At 59.1% G+C, this 17,349-nt stretch overlaps 2 protein-coding genes across 3 annotated transcripts; one reads left to right on the top strand and one right to left on the bottom strand.

Annotated features, from left to right (window-relative positions):
- Positions 1 to 800: 800 nt before the first annotated feature.
- LOC118657419 (zinc finger protein 324A-like) lies at positions 801 to 6,519 on the bottom strand. Of its 2 annotated transcripts, XM_036311419.1 has the most exons (4): positions 5,992 to 6,506; positions 3,734 to 3,860; positions 3,342 to 3,458; positions 801 to 2,762 (listed from the first exon to the last, which is right to left on the bottom strand). In XM_036311419.1, exons 1-4 carry the CDS (start codon positions 6,454 to 6,456, stop codon positions 1,378 to 1,380), a joined length of 2,094 nt encoding a protein of 697 aa, XP_036167312.1. In that variant the 5' UTR covers positions 6,457 to 6,506; the 3' UTR covers positions 801 to 1,377. The 2 variants fall into 2 exon arrangements, with proteins under 2 accessions (XP_036167312.1, XP_036167313.1); XM_036311420.1 differs by lacking the exon at positions 3,342 to 3,458 and having other exon boundaries at positions 5,992 to 6,519.
- A 4,650-nt stretch (positions 6,520 to 11,169) lies between these two features.
- ZNF132 (zinc finger protein 132) lies at positions 11,170 to 16,966 on the top strand. Its single transcript, XM_036311413.1, is given in 3 exon segments — positions 11,170 to 11,516; positions 13,134 to 13,302; positions 14,570 to 16,966. Coding segments are annotated over 3 exon segments (2,238 nt in total). The 5' UTR covers positions 11,170 to 11,330; the 3' UTR covers positions 16,453 to 16,966.
- The last annotated feature ends 383 nt before the right edge of the window (positions 16,967 to 17,349 follow it).

Genomic DNA, 17,349 nt, shown 5'->3' with positions numbered 1-17,349 from the left:
GGGTGCGAGTTGGGGGCACAGAGAGGGGGTGCGAGTTGGGGGCACAGAGAGGGGGTGCGAGTTGGGGGCACAGAGAGGGGGTGCGAGTTGGGGGCACAGAGAGGGGTGCGAGTTGGGGGCACAGAGAGGGGTGCGAGTTGGGGCACAGAGAGGGGGGGGGGTGCGAGTTGGGGGCACAGAGAGGGGGTGCGAGTTGGGGGCACAGAGAGGGGGTGCGAGTTGGGGGCACAGAGAGGGGGTGCGAGTTGGGGGCACAGAGAGGGGGTGCGAGTTGGGGGCACAGAGAGGGGGTGCGAGTTGGGGGCACAGAGAGGGGGTGCGAGTTGGGGGCACAGAGAGGGGGTGCGAGTTGGGGGCACAGAGAGGGGGTGCGAGTTGGGGGCACAGAGAGGGGGTGCTCAGCCGGGCCCAGCATCCAGACAGCTCACTTCCACCCCCACGCTCTGGTCTGCTGGCTGTGAGGGGGGGGGGGGGGCGGGGGGCCAGCCCACAGGAGGTGGAAGTCTGAGGGGAGACAGAGCGATGGCTCCCAGCCATGCTCCTCCCGTCTGCCCTGCTGCAGGTTCGCATCCCGGCCTCAGCACTGGCCTGGCCTGTTACCAAAGTCCAGCTTCCAGGAGCCTTTACGTCCTCACTGCCCTGACAGGAGGAGACAGGATGGGTCTCTGCCCGTGTGTGGCGCCCTCCTGAGGTCCCCCCCCTCAGTGTGACACCCCCACGCGGTGGGGACACTGAGGCAGGCAGGGGGGGTGGGCCCTTAGCACACCAGGGCCCGTGTCGACCTTCAGCCTCACTCCCAGGAAAGTTAATTGTCTTTTTACTGAGGGAAAAGGGTAGCAGTTGTACTCGGAACAGACACAGATGGTCAATCTGGCACAGCTTCAGCCGCCCTCCCACCCGGTCCGGAGCGGCTCCCGACAGACCACGTGGGTGGTAACAGCCCGCAGACCGGCACCAGGGCGTGTCGCCCCCCCCTCCCCCCCCCAGAGCTGCAGGGACTTGGTTTCAACCTAGGTCCCTGTGAGAGGCCACAGGTAGAGCTTCAGCCTGTCTGTGGACCATGGGGGGTGGGGGTGGGTCCCCTTGGCAGCCAGGGATGCACTGCCTCCACCCCCATCGCAGCACTCCCACTCCCCTGGGTCCAGGCATAACCCGGGACAAGGGGCGCCACCATGCGGCCTGCCCCCGGTTCTGACCGCCATGCCCCGGCCCCACCGAAGTGCCCGCCTCCTCTCCGTTCTGCAGAGCGGTCTCTGGGATGGAGGCGGCGCAGTGCCAATCCCGTCACCACTGAGGCTGGAACCCGAGCGCACGCACAGGCTTCCCCAGGGGGACCCCCGTTGGCCGTGGGAGGGGCTGCACGGGCGGAGCTGGGCCTCAGGCCTCTGCCTGCTTGGACGCCGGCCCGGTTGCCGGGCCTGCGGCGAGGGCGGGCCGGTCCCCGGGAGCCCCACGGCGCCGCCGCGCGGGCTTCTCCCCGGTGTGGATCCGCTGGTGGTGGAACAGAGCCGGGCGCTCGCGGAAGGCGCGGCCGCACTGCGCGCACACGAAGGGCTTCTCGCCCGTGTGGATGCGCCGGTGGCTGAGCAGCACGGCGCCCTTGGCGAAGGCCTTGCCGCAGTCGGCGCAGCGGAAGGGCCGCTCGCCCGTGTGCAGCAGCTGGTGCTGCGTGAGGTTGGAGCTGTGGCTGAAGGCGCGGCCGCACTGCGCGCAGCTGAAGGGCTTCTCGCCCGTGTGCACGCGCTGGTGCTTGAAGAGCGAGGAGCCCTGGCTGAAGGCGGCCCCACACAGCGCGCAGGCGTACGGCTTCTCGCCCGTGTGCGTGCGCTCGTGCTGGATGAGGTGCGAGTTGCGGCAGAAGCGCCGGCCGCAGCGCGCACAGGCGTAGGGCCGGCCGCCCGCGTGGATCTTGCGGTGCTGGCTGAGGTTGGAGCCGTGGCTGAAGGCCTTGCCGCACTCGCCGCAGCGGAAGGCCTTCTCGGCCGTGTGGATGCGCTGGTGCCGCACGAGCGAGGAGCTGTGGCGGAAGGCCTTGCCGCAGGCCGGGCAGGCGTAGGGCGTCTCGCCGCTGTGGATGCGCTGGTGCTGCGTCAGGTGCGAGGTCTGGCTGAAGGCCTTGCCGCACTGCGCGCACTCGTAGGGCCGCTCGCCCGTGTGCGTGCGCAGGTGCTTGAGCAGGTCCGAGCTCTTGACGAAGACTTTGCTGCAGGCCCGGCACTCGAAGGTCTTCTCTCCGGGCAGGAGGCCGGGGCCCGCCGCGTGCAGGGCCTCGCCCAGCTCCGCCCAGGGCGGGGGCTCCCGGCCGGCGGCGGCGGCGGCGGCGGCGAGGAGCGTCCGAGGCTCGTGCCAAGCTGCCCCCAGGCCTAGCTGCCCCGCGGGGTGGCCGGCCCCGAGGCCGGGGACGCTCTGGAAGGTCCTCCCAGGGGGCTCCTGCGGCTGTGCGCCCGGCTGGGCCAGGTCGGTGAGAGCAGCCCCTGTAGGTGCGCTGCCCGCGGGCGCCCGCAGCTGGGGCGTCAGCCGCAGGCTCACACCCGCCTCCCCGCTGCCCGGGCCCAGCAGGAGCCGCTCCCAGTAGATCACGGAGACCCCCGTGGGCTTTCTCTCCCCAGACGAGGAGCTGCCCCGACGCCCCTCCAGGCGATCTCCGGGCTCACAGGCGGCAGGGGTGCGGGGGACCCCGGGAGGTGTCAGGGGGCGCCTTTCCGGGAAGGGCCACGCTGCTTCCCCAGAACCAGCTCTGTCCTCTGCCAGGCGCTGCGAACCTGAGGGACCAGAAGCAGTGGGTGCCTGGGTCACCTGACCAGGAGGAGGGGACCCGGGCTGGCGGACAGGTGGGCAAGGGGCGCCCCAGGTCTGGGGCTGGAAGCTGCAGAGAACTCAGCCATCCTGTCGGCAGCGCCCCCGACTGGTGGCTGCCTGAGCCGAGAGTTTGATCAAGGACCCTGTTTGCTGCCTCCCCTCCTCCAGCACAGCCAACGCCAGGCCGGCAGCACCAGGAATGTCCCGGCCAAGGCAGGGTCCCTGGTGGCCCCGAGAAGCGGCCTGGCCACTGCAAGTGCTCGAGAAACAAGGAGCGCGGGAGGGAAAGTGAAGGGCCGGCCGCAGAGGAGGCCACGAGGGGAGACAGGGAAGGTGTGAGGCCAACACGCTGGCTGGGGTGGGATTCTGAGCTCTCACCGCGGCCTGGGTGCCCTCGGAGCTCCCCCTTTGAGGGCAGCCAAGGCTGGAGCCTCCAGGAGAGGCTCCTGGTGGAAGGAGAACAGGAGGGAGTGAGGGGGGAGGCAGCAGAGTGTGGGGAAGAGGGACCCCCCCCCCGGCCGGCCCCTGGGGGCCCCACTCACCAGGGCTGGGCCTCCTCTGGGCGTCCCTGGCCAGGGCCACATCCAGCCCCCTGAGAACCCAGGGCTCCTCACCCCGCTCGAGCTGGAGGACTATCCGAGGTCGGGAGGCAGAGAGTCCTGCGAGGGGCAGGCGAGCGAGTGAGGGGCCGGCTCCAGCTCATGCCAGCCAGCGGCCCCACAGGACTGTCCACGTCAGGGCTCCCAGGGACAGCTTCCTGTGCCCGTGGGGAGGACCGCGTCGGCAGGGCCAGAGGAAGGGCGCGGAGCCCAGGCCCTGAGGTGCCACGGCCAGGGGAGTGGGGCTGCTCCGAGGCCCCTGGGAGGAGAGGGGGTTCGTGCTGGCAGACCAGCCTGGCAACGACGAGCTTTCCCAGGGGGACCCAGGGCCTTACCCAGCGAGGCCACGTGGGCGAAGTTCTCCAGCATCACCTGGCGGTACAAGGCCCTCTGCGCCGAGTCCAAGAGCCCCCACTCTTCCCGGGAGAAGTACACGGCCACATCCTCAAAGACCATCAGCGCCTGCGACAGTGGGCGGGGGGAGACCGGTATGGCCTACGTTACGGCCCTGTGACCCAGGACTCCCTGTCCCAACGGCCACTTCCCCCAAGGGCCCGCAGACATCCCCCCTCCCCCTCCCCAGGGCTCTGCAGGTGCAGCCCCCCTCACCCATGTGGGCCCCTCTTTGTCTGGTCAGGGGTGGGACCCTTTTTTCTGCCAAGGGCCATTAGGATGTGTATAATGTCATTCACAGGCCATAAAATTATCAAAAAGTAGCCTGCTTGCCCGAGCCGGCTTGGCTCAGAGGATAGAGTGTCAGCCTGCAGACTGAAGGATCCCAGGTTCGATTCCGGCCAAGGGCACATGCCTGGGTTGCGGGCTCAATCCCCAGTAGGGGGCGTGCAGGAGGCAGCCGATCAATGATTTTCTCTCATCATTGATGTTTCTATCTCCCTCTCCTCCCTTCCTCTCTGAAACCAATAAAGAAATACATTTAAAAAAAAAAAAAAAGTAGCCTGCGCTATTTGGTCAAACATTTCATTAACTCACCCCTCGGGCCTTGGCAGGGCCAGATCAAATGACTTCACGGCCTTCTGTGGCCCGCGGGCCGGGCGTTCCCCACCCCTGGGACACCTTAGATGCCTCCTCGCCTGCCCGCTGGCCACTCCAGACAAGGCAGCCAGAGCCACCCCGGCCGCCCACTGGCTGCCACCCCACGGGCAGGCCCAGGCCATCCCACAGCTGGTGCTCCAGCTGCGCCTCCCCAGATGTGCTCCCACTGCTCTCGCCATAAGCAGCCGTAGGATTAATTCCTAGTTGTCCCACCGCACGGCCTCACTGAAACTGCCCGAAGGACTGGCTGGTCCCCTCAGTCTCCACTCCGGCGGGCAGACAGGAGCCAGTTCCTCCCCTCCTAGCCATGCCCCTTCATCTTTTTTAAAAATATATTTTTATTGATTTCAGAGAGGAAGAGAGGGAGAGAGAGAAACATCAATGATGAGGATCATGGATCGGCTGCCTCCTGTATGCCCTGCACTGGGGATGAAGCCCACAATATGGGCATGTGCCCTGATGGGAATCAAACCATGACCTCCTGGGTCATAGGTTGATGCTCAAACCACTGAGCCACGGTGGCAGGGCCATGGCCTTTCTATGTCCTTCTCACTCGGCTGCCACCTGCCAGACTTCCTGAGAGCCGTGGGCACTGCGGGCCTCCTCCTCTCCTTGGAGCACTGACTGCCCGTCTCTGGGAGGTGGTGACCCTCCCCGACCTGACTGCCTGCCTGGGCTCAGGACACCAGGACTGGCTCCAAGGTGGGGCAGACCCCTGCTGATTGCCCCCTGAAGCCAGATGTCCCTGCAAATTCCGGATTTTGTGTCCAGCAGCTCCATTCTTCCGGTGCTCAGACTAGGAAACCTGTGAAGGTCCGTCCCTCAGGACACCGCCCCCCTCACATACCTGGAACTAGATAATGGGCCTCTGTGCTGGGAATGCAACTGATTTTCCATCTCCAGTCTGGTCCGCCTGCCATCATCGCCTGCTCCCTGCACCCCTTACCCCACCACCTCCCCGCCCCCCACCTCCCACCCCCCAACTACCCTCCACGCGGAAACGGCGAGACAGGTTACACCTAACAGACCAGGTGGCTCAGGGTGGAGCGTCCACCTATGTCCCGGTCCCGGCACAGGCCCGGGTTGCAGGCTCATCCCCAGTGTAGGGCCTGCAGGAGGCAGCTGATCAATGATTCGCTCTCATCATTGATGTTTTTGTCTCTCTCTCCCTTCCTCTCTGAAATCAATTTATACATACACACACACATATTTAAAATTTCTGACCTAAAGCATCTCCAAACCTCCCGCAGCTCCCGCGCCCTCGCCATGGTCCACTCTTGGCCTGACCGGCCATCCTCTCCCCAGGGAGCTCCACGCGGCGCAGCTCTGGTCCGGAAGTGCCTCCCACCCCAGCTTTCCCACGTGGGGGACCCCCTCCCCCATCGGCCGCCAGAGGTGGGGACCCCGCCCGCGCGCGCTCCGCTGGCCTGGCACCGCGCCCGGGGCGCATCCGGGAGGGGAGACCCTTCCCGCTGGGGCTCGGGTCCGAGGAGGAGGAGGAGGAGGAGGAGGAGGAGGAGGAGGGGGTCCCCCTACTCACCTGCGTCGCCGCGGCCATCGGAACCGGCGCTGGCGGCGGCCCAGCCGGACCCCCGCTCCTGGCCTCAGTCCCCCGGTGCGTCCAGGGCGCGGACCGCCACGCACCAACCCTGCGGCGCCGCGGAGGCCGGAGAGCGCGCGGGTCGGCGCCGCCCCGAGGCCCCTGGGGGCTGCCCACGCTGCACCCGAGCGACCGCGGCTGCGGGGCGGGGGCGTGGCCGGGGGCGCGCGTGGATCGGGCCGGGCCCCACGCCTCCGGCCCCCAGAACCTCCCGGAGAACCGGCCGGGCCAGCCGCGCTCGGGCCCCCAGCACCGGGGACGGCCCAACAGCCCAGAGCCCAGTGACAGTCTCGGAGGCCGGAAGTCCAGCCCCGGCCAGCGCTCATTGGCCCCGTGCGGGAGGGGCTCACGCGCAGAGCCTTCTGGGAAAGGTAGTTCCGAGTGCTTGCAGCCCAAGGTATCCATGGCAACGGCCAAGCGTCACCGCGTGGGACGCTAGGAAGCGGAGCGGGGGCCCAGGGCTGCTTCCCCTGGCTCACTCCTGGGCGGGCTCCAGGCTGCGAGGCTCTGAATGAGGCGGATTAGTAAGAAACTGGGAAAATTCCTTGGAAAGTGGGGAAACTGAGACACTTAACCAAGGCCGAGCGATTCACAGCCAGAGAACAGACCCTAAGGTCTGCCTGGCTGGTGTGGGTCCGTGGTTGAGCGTCCACCTATGAACCACGAGGTCAAGGTTTTGTTCCAGATTCCCCAGTCAGAGCAAATGCCCGGGTTGTGGGCTCAATCCCCAGCAGGGGGCGTGCAGGAGGCAGCTGATCAATGATTCTCCTCATTGATGTTTCTCTCTCTCTCCTGCTCCCTTCCTCTCTGAAATCAATAAAAATACATTTAAAAAATAAAATAAAATGCTCCCCCCCCCAAAAAAAAAAAAAATCCTCACCTGCCCACCCTGGCCAGGATTGATCAACTGCCTCCTGCACACCGCCCATTGGGGATAGAGCTCAGTGGTTAGTGTCAGCCTGCACAACGAAAGGTCCAGGGTTCGATTCCAAGGGCACGTACTAAGGTTGTCGTTTCTATCTCTCCCTCTCCCATCTCTGAAATCAATAAAAATATATTTTAAAAAACATATGAAAAGGGAAAAAAAGGTAGAAGAGGCAAGATCACAGCAACAGGATTGAGCCTGGCAGGGAGCTCCAGCCATGGCACAGACAGGAGGAAACTAAGCTACACATCAATGTTTCTCTCCCTCTCTTCTACCATCTCTGAAAATCAGTGGAGAAATATCCTCAGGTGAGGATTAAAAACAACAGAAAGACCTTGCCCTGCCCTGGCTGGTGTGCCTCAGCTGGTTGAACTGTGTCCTGTGCACCCAAAGGTCACCGGTTGGATTCTGGGTCAGGGCACCCATAAAAAGAAAAGATCCTCCCCTCACATCTTCCCTAAAATTCCCACCTTTAGAAAACAAATTTAAAAACCTCAGATAAAGGAAGCCAGAGCATGCTCTCCTTAGAGCATGCCCACACCTTCCCCCAATTCTTTTCCGCAGGGCCCATCTTTGTTCTCTTTCTCCTAAGCTCTCAGGGCTCCAACAAGGCTTGCAACCAGGGAGCAGCAGGCAGTGGCAGCTTGTCCGGGCTACACCCCTGAAGGGCTCTCCTTCTGCCGCTGTAACTTGCTTCCTGCGTCCACGCAGCCCAGCGGGCTCACTTCTGCCTCTGTGACTTCCCCAAGGGCCAAGGCAGCGCTCTGCCAGGCTCACTCCTGTTGCTATGATCTTGCCTCTTTTATCTTTTTTTTCTCTTAATATGTTTTTTTTAAATATTTTTTATTGATTTCAGAGAAGTGAGGAGAGATAGAAACATTAATGATGAGAATCATTGATCAACTGCCTCCTGCACACCCCACATTGGGAATCAAGCCCACAAACCGGGCATGTGTCCTGATCAGGAATCGAACTGTGACCTCCTGGTTCATAGGTCGACGTCCAACCACTGAACTACACTGCCTGGGTTTAATGTTTTTATTGACTTTGGAAGGTAGAGGGAAATAGAAAAATCAATGATGAGAGAGAATCATCAATTGGCTGCCTCCTGCACGCCCCCTACTGGGGCTTGAGCCCAAAACCCAGTCATGTGCCCTGACTGGAATTGAACTGTGATCTCCTGGTTCATGGGGTTGACCCCCAACTGAGCCACACCGGCCGGGCCTGCCTCCTTTAGCTTAAGCACTTTTTATTTCACTGTTCCCATCCTATCCTATATAATAAAAGGGTAATATGCAAATCGACCAAACAGCGGATCCACCGGTCGCTATGACATGCACTGACCACCAGGGGGCAGATGCTCAATGCAGGAGCTGTTCCCTGGTGGTCAGTGCGCTCCCACAGGGGGAGCATTGCTCTGCCAGAAGCCGGGCTGACAGCTGGCCAGCTCACGAGGTGGCGGGAACCTCTCCCACCTCTGCGGCAGCGCTGAGGATGTTCGACTGCAGGCTTAGGCCTGCTCCGGAGCTCCCAGACATCCTGCAAGGGCTCCCGGACTGCGTGAGGGTGCAGGCTGAGCTGAGGGACCCCTCCCCCCATTGCACAGATTTTTGTGCACTGGCCTCTAGTCTTTAACAAATGAACTCTCAAAATCACTTGGACTCGTATCGTGAAGTTTCCTGCACGAAGTCAAGAACCCGCACATTCAGACTGTGCTGGGGCAGACCCTCCTGGGTCCCAGCCCCTCTCCAGTGACACTAGTGCGTTCCCTGTGCAGCTCACATCCTGAAACATGGGAAGTTGTCCTTTCCAGGCTGGGGGCACTTGTTCCCTCTGGGGATTTGGGGCCCTGGTGTCTCTGACTCTCTGTAGTTTGGCACCCCTGTCCCCGGCACTGAGGCCTGGAAGAATCCCATTTGCAGACAAGCTCTTTGCAGAAGGCCCTCTTTCAGGCATGCCCGGTCCTGTGCAGTAGTCCCTGGGCAGGCTCTCTGGGGCTGCGCCCAGGGACTCACTCCTGGCTGAAGCCGTTCATGCAGTGGGGACACAGGAGAGGTGTTAGGGGCAGACAAAGAGTACTGGGGACCATATACAACAGTGGTTCTCAACCTTCCTAATGCCGTGACCCTTTAATACAGTTCCTCATGTTGTGGTGACCCCCAATTTCACTGTTACAAATTGAACATAATTAAAGCATAGCGATTAATCACAAAAACAGTATGTAATTATATATGTGTTTTCCGATGGTCTTAGGCAACCCCTGTGAAAGGGTCATTTGACCCCCAAAGGGGTCGCGACCCACAGGTTGAGAACCGCTGATCTACAATGATAAGAAATATGAATCCTGCTCTGTTAACAGTGATGGTGCTGTTCTGATTAGAGAAAGCACATTCTAACCTGCCTGGGAGTTGTACGCCCTGGGACATGGGAGCTCATGTCGGAATGCAGTCCATCTTCCTGCCCCGAGAACTGCCTGTCATTATGGAAAGATTGACCACCTCGTGGCTGAAACAACGTGGTCTCGGAGGCACCTGCTCTTTACAACATGCGGCCCTGACTGCCTGTAATCTGGTCCTTGGGCACCCGGGGTGCCTGGAGGCGCCTATGCTCTGTGACAGCCATCCCCCTGGCCCCCCACCCCCCCACATGACTTGTGACCTGTCATGATTATACCTTGCCTACTTTCCCACGTACTCTTTGTCCTTCTACCCCATATAGGCGGCTGGCTTATGGAGAGAAGCAGAGTAGGTTTTCGTGGATGACCTGCTGCTCTCCCATAACTGCTAGCAGGACTGGAATAAAGGCTCATATATGAAGGCTCCTGGTTCAGTCCCAGCCTCCACCAGCACCAGAGGCAGCCCCGTGGAAACGCTGCAAAAAGTGGGTGGGTTGCCCTAACTGGTTTGGCTCAGTGGATAGAGCATAGGCCTGCGGACTGGAGGGTCCCAGATTCGATTCCAGTCAAGGGCATGTACCTTGGTTGCGGGCACATCCCCAGTAGGAGGTGTGCAGGGGGCAGCTGATCGATGTTTCTAACTCTCTATCCCTCTCCCTTCCTCTCTGAAAAAATCAATAAAATATATACTTTAAAAAAATAGATCACTGGGGAAGTAGGAATGACAGGCCTGGGGGATTAGGCACGGAATACCCATTGCAGGTTACAGATCTGACCCTTTACCAGGAATTAAGCAGCCAGGGTTGAATCATATGTGAGTGGAGTGGGGGCGGGGCGGGGGGAGGCTCACAGATAGGGCGCCCACGGAGGGACCAGATCACAGGCAACAGGGACGGGGGCGGGGTGCCTCCGGGACTGGACTGTTTCCGCCAGGAGGTTGTCAATCTTTCCGGAATGACAGGCAGCTCCGGGGACAGGCAGCCCGGACCCCGTGGTTGTCCGGTTGCAGGTACCGACGGAACTTCCCGAATGCCCCCAGGTCGGCCTGGTGCACCCTCCGCATCTTACCCTCCAGGACCGTCCTGAACGCCGGGGACGGGGGCTCAGGAGGGCCCTGGGGACACGGGGCTGGGAGTCCGGCCGGGCGGGGCCCGGAGACCCTTCCTCGCCGCTGCCTAGTCGCTCGGCTCACGCGCCACGCCCGCCCGCAGTCGGGGTCCCGACCCCGGAACCAAGGGCCTCGGTCTCGGGTTCCGCAAAGCCGACGCCACCCCTCGGGCCCGAGGGGCCGCCCCCTGGCGGCCAGGGGAACCCGGGCGGGGGGAGGCCGGACTCCCCTGCAGTCACGGGCGTCCGGGCAGAGGCGGGACCTCCGGACCCTCGTGCCTCCCCAGCTCCCGTTTCCTTGGGCGCGGGGAGCCCCCTGGGCGCGGCGCTCAGCCTGGCAACTGGGTCCCTAACCCCCGTGTGAACCTCAGGACCCGACGCGGAAGAAACAGTCGCTGCAGGGAAGTCCCGCCCCATCCCTGCACCGTCATTGGCTAGGGACCTCCCAGAAACGCCCCCCTCCTGATTGCTCATTGGCCGGCTCTTAGGGACGCAGAGCGAGCGGCTTGGAGGCGTCGTAGTTCGGGTCCATTCAGCAGCGACGCCAGGGCGTGCTCCCCGATCACCTAGGCAACGACCAAGCGGCACCGTGATTGGCTGAAAAAAAAGAGTTGTTGTTGGCGGCGAGCCTGGAGCCAATCAGGCGCCGAGGGGCGTTTCCAAGGCGGGAGCGCAGGGCGCGGGGCGGGGTTTCCGTAGCTGCTGCGGGTATTTGTTTCGCACGGGGAGCCCCGCACCGGCGGCCGCTGGAGCGAAGGAGACGGGCTGGGGAGTGTCGGACCTTCGCCGCGACTCTACAGACAGTCCCACCCCCGCGAACGGTGCCGCCTTCGGTTTCCCGGAACCGACGCGATGGGTCCCACGGCCTCGGAGGGAGGAAGGTCCCGGGTTCTCAGTTCCGTTGATACCGGGAGACCGAGGCCCCGAGTGCGACCGACCGACCGTTCGCGCGCGGTCGTCCACCCGGTGGTGTGCGGGGTCCGGTTGGACCCGCAGGGTCCGACCTGGCCGGCAGCGTCGCGGATGGACTCTGGGCAGGTGAGCGGGGATCCCCACCCTCACGGTCCCGGAGCCCCTGGGTCACGTGCAGCTGGGGGTTGGGGTCAGGGCGGGGACCGAGCCACCTGGGGTAGCAGCATGAAGCGTGCAAGCGAGAGGGGCAGGAGGGCTGGGGCCTGGGGTTAGGGCAGGTGACGTCTCTAGCTCAGCAGGGTGGGGACCAGTGGGTCCGGGATTTGTGTGTTAAGAAGAGTGAGGACAGCCCTGGCCGGTGTGGCTCAGAGGTTAGCGCGTTGGCCCGTGCCCCAGAGGGTCGCGGGTTCGATTCCCGGTCAAGAATACGCACCTGGGGTTGCAGGTTCGAACCCCCTGCCCCGGTTGGGGGGGGGGGAATGTGCAGAAGGCGGCCAATCGGTGTGTGTCTCTCTCATGCTTCTCCCCCTCCCGACCTCCTCTCCTTCCCAATCTCTAAAAACCAGTGGGAAAAATACCTCAGGTGAAGATTAACAATTTTTTTTATTAAAAAAAAATATTTTTATTGATTTCAGAGAGGAAGAGAGGGGGGGAGAGAGAGATAGAAACATCAATGATGAGAGAGAATCATTGATCGGCTGCCTCCTGCATGCCTCCTATTGGGGATGGAGCCCGCAACCCGGGCATGTGCCCTTGACTGGAATCGAACCTGGGACCCTTCAGCCTGCAGGCCGATGCTCTATCCTCTGAGCTAAACTAGCTAGGGCACAATATTTTTTTAGTAAAAAGAGAGAGTGTGTGAGGACAGGTCTGACTGGTGAGGGCGTGTGCAAGGGAGGAGTGTTTGAGATCGACTCAGGGTTCCACGGAGCAGAAGGTTGAAGCAACTGAGCATGGAGCGAAAGCATTCACTAGGCGCAGTGGTTCTCAACCTTCTGGCCCTTTAAATACAGTTCCTCATGTTGTGGTGACCCCCAACCATAAAATTATTTTCGTTGCTACCTCATAACTGTCATGTCGCTACTGTTATGAATCGTCATGTAAATATCTGATATGCAGGATGGTCTTAGGCGACCCCTGTGAAAGGGTGGTTCGACCGCCAAAGGGGTCGCAATCCACAGGTTGAGAACCGCTGCACTAGGGGGTGGTGGCTGTCTCTGGCCGCGGGGGTTTTGGAGGTCTGGGCAGGCCAGGTCAGTACTGGGTCCTGGTGGTCTTTCTCACGTCAGCTGTGTGCATAACAGAATATGGGGACTCCAGGGAGACGCCTGAGGTGTGGACAAGGGGTGGCGGGGAGGAGAGTGTGGAATGTATGGTCCCTGTACAAGGTAAGGGGATGTGAGCCAAGGGGCCCTGGTGCTCGAGGCTTGAGGAAGAAAGGAGAGCCCCAATGCTCTCGTACCTGGGGGACATAAAGGAAATGGGCCCGTGGCGGGAGGGGCAGCCTGCCTTTTGTTGCTCTCGGTTGGATTGGCCTGAATATGGTGACTGCAAGGGGTAGGGGACACCAGTGGTGCCGGGGCCGGTTACCTCCTCTGAAGTGGGGGCCTGAGGAGGAGGAGAGGGTGCGGGGAGGATGGACTGAGGGGGTCACAGGAGGAGAGGACAGTGGGAGAGGTCATCTGAGTCCCAGGTCAAGGGCCTGGCTGTGTCCACTGGAGCATTTGTGTGTCTGTTTCCCAGCCGGCCCTTTGGCCCCCTGGCTCCGCCGTCTCCTCATTGCAGAGCCCAGTGACCTTCGAGGACCTGGCCGTATTCTTCTCCAAGGAGGAGTGGGGGCTCCTGGATGAGGCTCGGAGGCGCCTGTACCGCGACGTGATGCTGGAGATCTTCGAGCTCATGGCCTCACTTGGTAAGACCCTGGTGCCGGCCGCGCCATGGCGACCAGCTTCCGCCCTGTGCCTTTCCCCATGGAAAGCTCTGTTTGTCCCAAAGCCCAACCATGGATGCTGCTTCCTCCCCAGGTTTCATGTTGCAGGAGCTGGGCCCTGGCTGTGTGCACGCCTCTGTCTCTTCCTGGGCAGCCTCATGAGTGGTCCTCATAGCAGTGGCCTAGGATCCTGTGGGAGCAGAGGTTGGGGATCAGGCACCTCCAGGCTGCCTAATGGACCCCACTGAGCCTGACCCGGTGTGGGGCCGTGCCCTGGTTCTGTCCCTCTTCCATAAGACGATTTTTCAAAACAGCTTTATTAAGAGACACCATAAGTTCACCCATTTAAAGGATATATTTATATAGGTGTCTGACGATCACAATCCAATTTTAGAATATTTTCATCACCTATAGGGAGACTTTGTACCCATTAGCAGTCATGCCCTATCCTCCCTCATCCCTTTTCCCCAAGTCCTGGGCAACCTCTAATCTACTTCTTGACTCTACAGACTTGCTTATTCTAGACATTTCATTTAAATGGAGTCACACAATATGTGACTAGCTTTCATTTAGCTTATGTTTCAGAGGTCCATCCATGTTGTAGCATAGACAGCATTCATTCCTTTTCATGTATGAAGAATATTCCATTGTATAAAACTTGTTTATCCAGTTGATGGGCATGTGGCTTGTTTCTATGAAACAGTGGCTGCTGTGAAAAATGCTGCTGTGAACATTCGCAGAGGAGTTTTTGTGTAGATATGTTTCCATTTCTCTTCGGTAGACACATAGGAATAGAACTTCCCAATTGTTTTCCAAAATGGTGGCACCATTTTACATTCCCACTGCCGTGCCCGAGTGTCCCAGTTTCTCTGTTTCCTCAATAACACTTGTTTTTTTTCCTTATAGCCATCCCAGTGTGTGTGAAGTGGTATCTCCTTGTGGTTTGGATTTGCATTTCTCTCACGACTAATAAGGTTGAGCATCTTTCATTTGCGTGTGTCTGCACACATTTTTCTCTTCAAGGAATGTTTATTCGTGTCCTTTCCCCCGTCTCTGTCCTTGCCTCTGGTGAGGCCTCCTTCATTCTGTGGCGTGGCTGGGTGCCATTCTACACAGTGGGCCCTTCAGTCTTAATTCTGTCAACGATCCCTTGGTCCCCTTCCTATGTGTGTCAGTTACACATTTCTCATGAAGTCACCCTTTGCACCACATTGAACATTCAGTTAACGAGAAATTTCTCTGTTTTTAGGTTGTTGGCATGAAGTGGAAGACGAGGAGGTCTGTTCCAAGCAGAACGTTTCTGTAGAAGGGGTCTCCCAGGTCAGGATCCCCAATACACATCCTTACACTGAGAAGACTGCTGCCTGTGACATGTGTGGCCCATTTATGAAAGACATTTTGCACCTCGATGAGCAACAAGGAACGCATCCTGAGGAGACCCCCCACACGTGTGGAGCATGTGCAAGGAGGTTTTGGCTCAATGCAAACCTTCCCCAGCGCCAGGAGGAGCGCAGTGGAGAGAAGTCCTGCAGGTGGGACAAGGACAGGGATGCATCTGTGAAGAGTGCTGTAGTCTCCCTATCAGAAAAGCCCTTCATGTGCAGGGAAGGTTGGAAGGATGTCTCAGACAGCCATGCCCTCCGCCAGCGCCCGGCCAGCCACAGCAGTGGGAAGTCACGCAGGAGGACAGAGTGCAGGGAGGCCTTCCCACACAGTTCCCACCTTGGGCGATCCCCAGGAGTCCATACCACAAAGAAGCTCCTCAACCACATGAGAACTCACTCTGAAGTGACACCATTTAGATGTCCAACAGTTGTAGATTCCTTAGAGGAGAAATCAGCCCTTGCTAATGACCAAAAATTCCACACTGGAGAAACATCTCGGGTGTGTAAAGAGTGTGGGAAGGCCTGTAGTTACCCATCGAAGCTGAGGGAGCACCAGAAATTTCACACTGGAATAAAACACTATGAGAATAGTGACTGTGGGAAAACCTTCAGCCGCAAACGCACACTTGTTCATCACCAGAGAATTCACACAGGAGAAAGGCCTCATGAGTGCGGTGCATGTGGGAAAGTCTTTAATAACAGGTCACACCTCACTCAGCATGAGAAAGTTCATACCGGAGAACGGCCTTTTGAGTGCAGTGAGTGTGGAAAAGCTTTCAACAACAACTTTGACCTTGTTAAGCACCAGAGAGTTCACACTGGAGAGCGGCCTTTTGAATGTAGTGAATGTGGAAGAGACTTCAGGCAAAGCTCCCACCTCCTTCGACATCAGAAAGTTCACACTGGAGAGTGGCCCTTTGGGTGCATTGCGTGTGGGAAAACCTTTAGCACTGGCACCACCTTCATTCAGCACCAGAGAACACACGCCAGGCAAAGGCCATATGAGTGCAGCAAATGTGGGAAAACCTTCAGCCGCAGTTCCAGCCTGGTTCAGCACCGGAGGATTCACACTGGAGAAAGGCCTTTTGAATGCAGTGAGTGTGGAAGAACTTTTAACAAAAACTCCAACCTTGCTCAGCACCAGAGAGTTCACAGTGGAGAGCGGCCTTATGAATGTAGTGAATGTGGAAGAGCTTTTAACAAAAACTCCAATCTTGCTCAGCACCAGAGAGTTCACAGTGGAGAGCGTCCCTATGAATGTAGTGAATGTGAAGTAGGCTTCAGCCGAAGATCCCACCTCCTGAGACATCAGAAAGTTCACACTGGATAGTGGCCCTTGGGGTGCAGCAAATGTGGGAAGGCCTTCAGCACTAGCACCATCCTCACTCAGCACCAGAAAGTACACACCAGGCAAAAGCCATACGAGTGCAGCAAATGTAGGAAAACCTTCAGCCGCAATTCCAGCCTGATTCAGCACTGCAGGATTCACACTGGAGAAAGGCCTTTTGAGTGCAGTGAATGCCTGAGGGCCTTCAGCACCAACTCTCACCGGATTTGTCACCAGAGAGTGCACACACAAGAAAAGCCCTACAAGTGCCGTCAGTGTGGGAAAGCTTTTAGTGAAAAATCCACACTTGTTCAACACTAGGTAGTTCACACCAGAGAAAGGACTTACGAGTGTGGCCACTGTGGGAAAGTCTTCAGCTGCCTCTGCAGCCTTGCTCAGCATAAAAGGATTCATACCTGAGAGGAGCCTTATGGATGTGAGTCCAACTTCATGCAGCAGAACCACCACAGAGAAATTACTTCATGTACCACGGATGTCGAGAAAACGTCAGGAGCTACTGTGCCCTTTCTGAGCAGCCGAGGAACCTGGACAGAGCTGTGTCCCCTGGAGCAGAGTCCACTTCCCAGCCTGCCTGGATCCCAGTATTTGCAGTGGTCATTTGCATACGCACGGAGAAAACATCTTCATGGGCCTGCCTTCCCCTTTCCCAGAGCTAATCGGGAGTCCTGGACCCAGTGGAATGGCTTCATTCCCATTGCCTCTGAGAAGGTTCAGGAATGAACTGGGCCGGTGCTGGGGGAGGGGCCTTGAGGGATGTCCAGTTGGGGCTCCTTGGGAAGATGTATGTTCCCTAAGGGTGGGTGGTATTCCATTGAAAATTTTCCCACTAGTCCCAGTATTGTTTTTCTGATGTTAATCTTCACAACTGCCACTAATTTGTTTTATTTTATAAAACCGACATTTTGTCTGGTCACCATGAAGACTAAGCCCTTCATATACTAGAGTCGCAAAGAGTCACTTTGCTTCCTTAGGTGACGTTGTGGACGAATGTTTGCATCCCCCAAAATTCACAGGTTTAAGCCCGGCCCCCTCCGTGATGGGCCTTTGAGAGGTAAACAGGGTTAGGGGAGGTCAGAGGCTGGAACCTGATGAAGGGATTACTGTCCTTATTAGAAGGGATGAGAGAGCAGAGCTTCCTCTCCAAACCATGTGAGGACAGCGGAGCGATGGCTGTCCGCAAGCAAGGAAGGGAGCGCTCATCCATCCACACGCCTGGACTGAAACTGCCAGCACCTGGATCTTGGACGGCCCAGCCTCTAGAAATGTGGGAAATTCCTGTGTGTAAGCCACCCCAGC

This window comes from Myotis myotis, unplaced genomic scaffold (genome assembly GCF_014108235.1).
Source record: "Myotis myotis isolate mMyoMyo1 unplaced genomic scaffold, mMyoMyo1.p scaffold_m19_p_55, whole genome shotgun sequence".
In the NCBI taxonomy this organism is placed as follows: Eukaryota; Metazoa; Chordata; class Mammalia; order Chiroptera; family Vespertilionidae; genus Myotis; species Myotis myotis.
This window is presented reverse-complemented; position numbering and strand designations above follow the sequence as displayed.